The sequence below is a fragment of the Hemiscyllium ocellatum genome, chromosome 34 (assembly GCF_020745735.1).
Source record: "Hemiscyllium ocellatum isolate sHemOce1 chromosome 34, sHemOce1.pat.X.cur, whole genome shotgun sequence".
In the NCBI taxonomy this organism is placed as follows: domain Eukaryota; kingdom Metazoa; phylum Chordata; class Chondrichthyes; order Orectolobiformes; family Hemiscylliidae; genus Hemiscyllium; species Hemiscyllium ocellatum.
This window is the reverse complement of record NC_083434.1, coordinates 26,683,412-26,689,411: the sequence shown is the minus strand read 5'-3', so window position 1 is coordinate 26,689,411 and position 6,000 is coordinate 26,683,412. Positions and strand designations below refer to the sequence as shown.

Sequence of the window (6,000 nt, the reverse complement as noted above, 5' to 3'; positions counted from 1 at the left end):
AAAGTAGCAGCATGAAATATGTAGTTTCACCTGTTTTCAAACTTTGAGATATCATGTTCCCCCAGCATAATCTGAGATTGACTGGACACTGTTCAGAATTAAAACATGATAGCCTTACCATTATCCCACAGGGTGGCTTTGATACATGGTATTTCAACATCAAGCTTCTGGGATACCAAGTGACCTACCTGATTTCCACATACAACCCAAATGCCTGGCAATGTTGTGAGGGCTCAAGGCTGACATGGACATACATATCTGTAAGCCCAACAAAGGGACAAGAGTAGGCATGCTTAAAAAGTCTGACTATCAACAAAATGCATGCAATTCTTAATAACAAATCCAAATCAGTACCTATCAGACTTATCAGACATGACCAGAAAGTAGGACTCACTGCATCTGTGTAATTATGGGCTGCATAAGGTATAAAAGTGATGTCCATTTAGACACTCATATCGAAGACTGGTTCTGCAAAACATAAATGGCCAAATCATTGATAATATTACCAATTTTCTCACATCCACCGTGAAGGATTCTTTCATATTTGTGAAGACCATACAGGTCTTGCATATTGATAATGTCCATATTCTCACTTGACATTGCTAGCTTATTCAACCGTTGATGGAATCTATAAATATGTGCTCTGCAGCATTATATCATGATGATCTAGACTCACCACATTGCCTGAAACTGTAATAATTGAACATATGAACTCACCAACTTCTAAGTCTACCTTCACTGATGAATGTAAGTGTTGGGATACCTACAGTTCCGTGTACCAAAAGGTTAGCGTTATCAGTAAGTCTTAAATAGAGCAAGAGTCATTTGTTCACCATGTATGCTTGATGTTGAAATAAGGTGCATCAAAGTCACTCAACTGGATAATATCATTTTGGTCCTGCAAAACAACCAGCCTACCTCAGATTATCCCAGAATTAATGTGGTGCCACTATTTAAGAAAGGTGGTAAGGACAAGCCAGGGAACAATAGACCGGTGAACTTGATGTCAGTGGTGGACAAGTTGTTGGAGAGAATCCTGAGGATCAGGATGTACATGTATTTGGAAAGGCAAGGATTGATTAGGGATAATCAACATGACTTTGTGAGTTGGAAATCATGTCTTATGAACTTGATTGAGTGTTTTTGAAGGAGTAACAAAGAGGATTGATGAGAGTAGAGCAGTAGATGTGATCTATATGGACTTCAGTAAGGCATTTGACAAGGTTCCCCATGGGAGACTGGTTAGCAAGGTTAGATCTCATGGAATACAGGGAGAACTAGCTATTTAGATATAGAACTGGCTCAAAGGTAGAAAACAGAGGATGGTGATGGAGAGTTGTTTTTTATAGTGGAGGCCTGTGACCAGTGAAGTGCCTCAAGGATCAGTGCTGGATCCACTCCTTTCCATCATTTATATAAATGTTTTTGATGTGAAAATAGCAGGTATAGTTAGTAAGTTTGCAGATGATACCAAAATTGGAGGTGTAAAGGACAGTGAAAAAGGTTCCCTCAGATTACAATGGGATCTTGATCAGATGGACCAATGGGCTGAGAAGTGGCAGATGGAGTTTAATTCAGATAAATGTGAGGTGATGCATTTTGGGAAAGCAAATCTTACCAGGACTTATACATTTAATGGTAAGGTCATAGGGAGTGTTGCTGAACAAAGAGACCTTGGAGTGCAGGTTCATATTGCCTTGAAAGTGGAGTCACAGGTAGATAGGATAGTGAAGAAGGCGTTTGGTATGCTTTCCTTTATTGGTCAGAGTATTGAGTACAGAAGTTGGGAGGTCATATTGCGGCTGTACAGGACATTGCTTAGTCCACTGTTGGAATATTATGTGCAATCCTGGTCTCCTTCCTATCGGAAAGATGTTGTGAAACTTGAAAGGGTTCAGAAAAGATTTACAAGGATGTTGCCAGGGTTGGAGGATCTGAGCTACAGGGAGAGGCTGAACAGGCTGGGGCTGTTTTCCTCGGAGTGTCAGAGGCTGAGGGGTGACCTTATGGTGGTTTACAAAATTATGAGGGGGCATGGATAAGGTAAATAGGCAAAGTCTTTTCCCTGGGGTTGGGGAGTCCAGAACTAGAGGGCATAGGTTTAGGGTGAGAGGGGAAAGATATAAAAGAGACCTAAGGGGCAACTTTTTCACGCACAAGGTGGTACGTGTATGGAATGAGCTTCCAGAGGATGTGGTGGAGGCTGGTACAATTGCAACATTTAAGAGGCATTTGGATGGGTATATGAATAGGAAGGGTTTGAAGGGGTATGGGCTGGATGCTGGCAGATGGGACTAGATTGGGTTGGGATATCTGGTCGGCATGGACGGGTTGGACCAAAGGGTCTGTTTCCATGCAGTACATCTCTATGACTCTGTGACTCTAAGTGACCAACACTGGATGTGATTCTATGATTAGGCAATATTTACTATATAATCCTCAGCTTCTCAGAATTATGTTGATAACTAATGGAGGATTGTCAGTCAAATTCACATTGTAGTGCATAGCATGTACAAATGGAAGCTACACATACCACTACACAGGGCTCTTTCTCTGTAGACAGAAAGAATAAGGACTCAAGTTGTACCTGCTTCAACACAACCAAACAGGTGACAGTGATTGTGTGGTTCAGTTCTTGTGCAGAACAATGCCTTGACCAATCAAATTCAATCTGCCTGGTTTCAAATTTAAACAAAGCTTGGCAGTTAACTGTCATCACCTTATTGGTGCATTCTCCGTGGCAATGGTTCCAATTAGGTTCTTCTCATGCTGTATAAGTCTTGTTTTCCCTTTAATCCAATTATGCTGTCATTCCTCTAGTTCTCAATCACCTAAGCATTTTCAATTGTCTCCTTCATGCATACTTTTTCTGAGCGACCATATGCACTACCCTAATTGTATTTCATCCAGTCACCTCCTGAGTGAATATGATAAGGTTCATCAAACACAATCTTCCTTGTAAGAACAGGATGAGCTGTTTTTAACTCTTTTGTCTTCTTGGTGTTTAGTAAATTTGCCTTTAAAGACATGCACACATATCCTTTACACAAACATGAACACTGATATGTCTAAAAATTCAATGGTTGATGCAGACCAAGTTTTTAGATTGATTTAAACATAACAGACTGTACTTAGCAAAGATGGATGATGTAATTACACTGATGTTTCAGACAATGGATGCTCCTCAGAAGTGTCTGCTGGCAAAAGTGAATCAAAGGATCTGCTACAGTGCTGCAAAAATGTGGGTCGCCTGAAGTTGTTAGGACTCCCTGGAATCTGTGAACGTGTCCTTTGGGATAGAACTACAGTGTCTTCATTAGGCATCCATAGTGGAATCCTTCGAAAATCCAGCTGATCCTCCTTAGTGAAAAAACTCAGGTTATCGATTCCTGCAGAAATTATTTAGTATTATAAAGTAAGTCATAGAGACCTAAGTGCATAAGAGGATTCAGTCTAAATATCATACAGTCAATGACAAACACTGTTAGATTATGAGAGAGGACACAATACACTCATAATAATTAATAAAGGCTATAATACATCGACGGCATCTCTGTAGAGAAAACATCACTAGGAAGTTGGGTTAAGGAAATAATGTTCCAAAACCATAATTTCTGGATGCAACTTTAACAGGATAAACAGGACAACATCTGTTGGAACCTCTTTCAATTATACAAAGGCAATGTCTGATTGCTCAAGATAAAAGTAGAAGTATACAACTCCTACCATATCATAGGAGACTTTGAAAAATATGTTGCACTTGCAGTAGAAAGGACATTAATCTTGACCACTGATCTCTGTGGAAGCTATCTGACCTGCTGAGAAATTGCAGCATTTTTGGAGTGTCAAGTAAATATTGGTAGGTTGGGTGGCCCTGGGAAAAATCACATGAGCTGGTACTGGATTAAACCAACATCTACTTTCTAATGTAAATATTAGTTTACAGGACAGGGATATAGACCAGCTTTGTCCTTCCTTAACTATACACTGGGGAGTGAAACTGTGTGCTGACAGCCAAGAGAATTTAGCTTTGAATCATAGAATAACTGTAACACAGAAGGAAGTGCATTCAGTGCCAGCTCTCCGCAAAAGAAATCTGTCTCGTCCCTTCTCCCATTGCCCCTTTCTCCCTCGTGCTGCAAATTTTCCCTTCAAATATTTATCATATTTCCCTTTTGAAAACATAACTGAATTTACTTCCACCACCCTTCAATGGACTATATTCCAGTTTGCAAACCTGGCGGAGATGGTTTCTCCACATCTCAGCATTGCCAGTCACTTGCAATAGGTACTTGGGGGTTCTCGACCTTCCGATCAATAGATAGCACGGTGGCTCAGTGGTTAGCACCACTGCTTCATAATGCCAGGAACCCAGCTCGATTTCAGCCTTGGGTGACAGTCTGTGTGGAGTTTACACGTTCTCCCCGTGTCTAGGTGGATTTTCTCCCACAGCGTAAAGATGTGTAGCTTAGGTGTGGATTGGCTGTGTTATAGTATCCAGGGATGCGCAGGCTAGGTGGATAAGCCATGGAAAATGAAGGGTTACAGGGATTGGGAGGGGTGGCGTGGATTCAATGTGCTGAATAGCTGCCTACTTTGGCACTGTAGGGATTCTATTCTATGAAACAGTTTTGCTCTACTTTTTCCATATAGATGGTTTAAATACCTTTGTGATATAAATTAGATTATTTGTAGAGGTTCATCAAGCTTTTGCATTCTAGCCTCTATATATAAGTCCAGAGTCCTTTTATTTTGTTAAACTACTTTCTCAGTCTGCCCTCTTATCTTCAATTAATTTTTCATATTTGTCACCCCAGGTCTCTCTCTTTCAACTTAGTGCAGATCAAAGGCTTAGTCCAGGTTCCTAACCAACCTAAAGGAAAGCGGTTCACCCTTTAGCTACCGTCTAATATTTTGGCAACCATCACCAACATGGTTAAAATGTATGGAACATTGTGTTGCTACAATGTGGGTATGCATCAACACAAATATATCACAACTTTAACAAGTGCATTAAGGGGCTGTTCACATAAACTGAACTTTCCAAATCCAACTTTTAGACTCCAATAGTAACAGACAGAAACATCCCAAGAAGCATTCATCTCTTCTTATTTACCTGTTCTTGTTTCATCTGATTCATTGTTTGCAGGGGTAATTAGGAAACTAATTCCTCCATCTGATGGATCATAGTGGTCCACTACATCAGAGTCTGGAAGGAATAGATAGGAAGTCAGCTCTTAAATACAACAACAAATGAAGACTAGTGTAGATAGCATTGCAGTTACTCGATAAGTAATATTCCACTTTTGTTCCAGAGATACAGATAAACATTTTAAAAATGTTCTTAAGTGAAATATAGGCTTGTGATGATTCAATCCAGCACGAACATTGAGCATGTACCAAATAGTTAAGTAGAAAATAACATTGTTACATTCTTCCTTACACTGATTAAAACTGAATGGAAGCAGGAAATGCCAATGCCCTGATAGGAATGCCCTTCTTAACTTGAGGGAGTTGGGATTTACACATCCATGAGCTGAATGAGAATAAGTTGATACCTCCATGGTGATCTGCTGGAGAACAAAATACTATGCTTTCATTTCATTAACAGTCCTGGAATTTTACTCTGCCTTCAGGCAATCAAAGTGTTAGCCAACTTCTTACCTCCTACAATCATGTTTAGATCAGCCAACTTAGTAAAACCACAGTAGTCTCAAACATTATTGTCTGTAGATTTCAGCACTCAATCCAAATCAAGCAAGCATAATTTCCTTTCAACATAAAGGAACCATCTAATAGAGTACAGCTTAACCTTGGTTTGTAACCTGTTACCACATGTGAAGCTTCAGTTCCAAAGTCCAGTGGAGATCACACACTTTTTTTTTAGATTAGATTAGATTACTTACAGTGTGGAAACAGGCCCTTTGGCCCAACAAGTCCACACCGACCCGCCGAAGCGCAACCCACCCATACCCCTACATTTACCCCTTACCTAACACT

The 6,000-nt window shown here is 40.1% G+C and overlaps 1 protein-coding gene across 1 annotated transcript in view; it reads right to left on the bottom strand.

The window, feature by feature from the left end:
- Positions 1-3,153: 3,153 nt before the first annotated feature.
- Positions 3,154-6,000, bottom strand: part of LOC132832336 (sodium/hydrogen exchanger 3-like) — a 60,982-nt gene continuing 58,135 nt past the window's right edge. The window contains exons 14-15 of the mRNA XM_060850259.1: positions 5,117-5,209; positions 3,154-3,389 (exon numbers count right to left, since the gene is read on the bottom strand). Coding sequence (XP_060706242.1) covers positions 3,154-3,389; positions 5,117-5,209 — 329 coding nt within the window. The remainder of the gene's footprint in view (positions 3,390-5,116; positions 5,210-6,000) is intronic.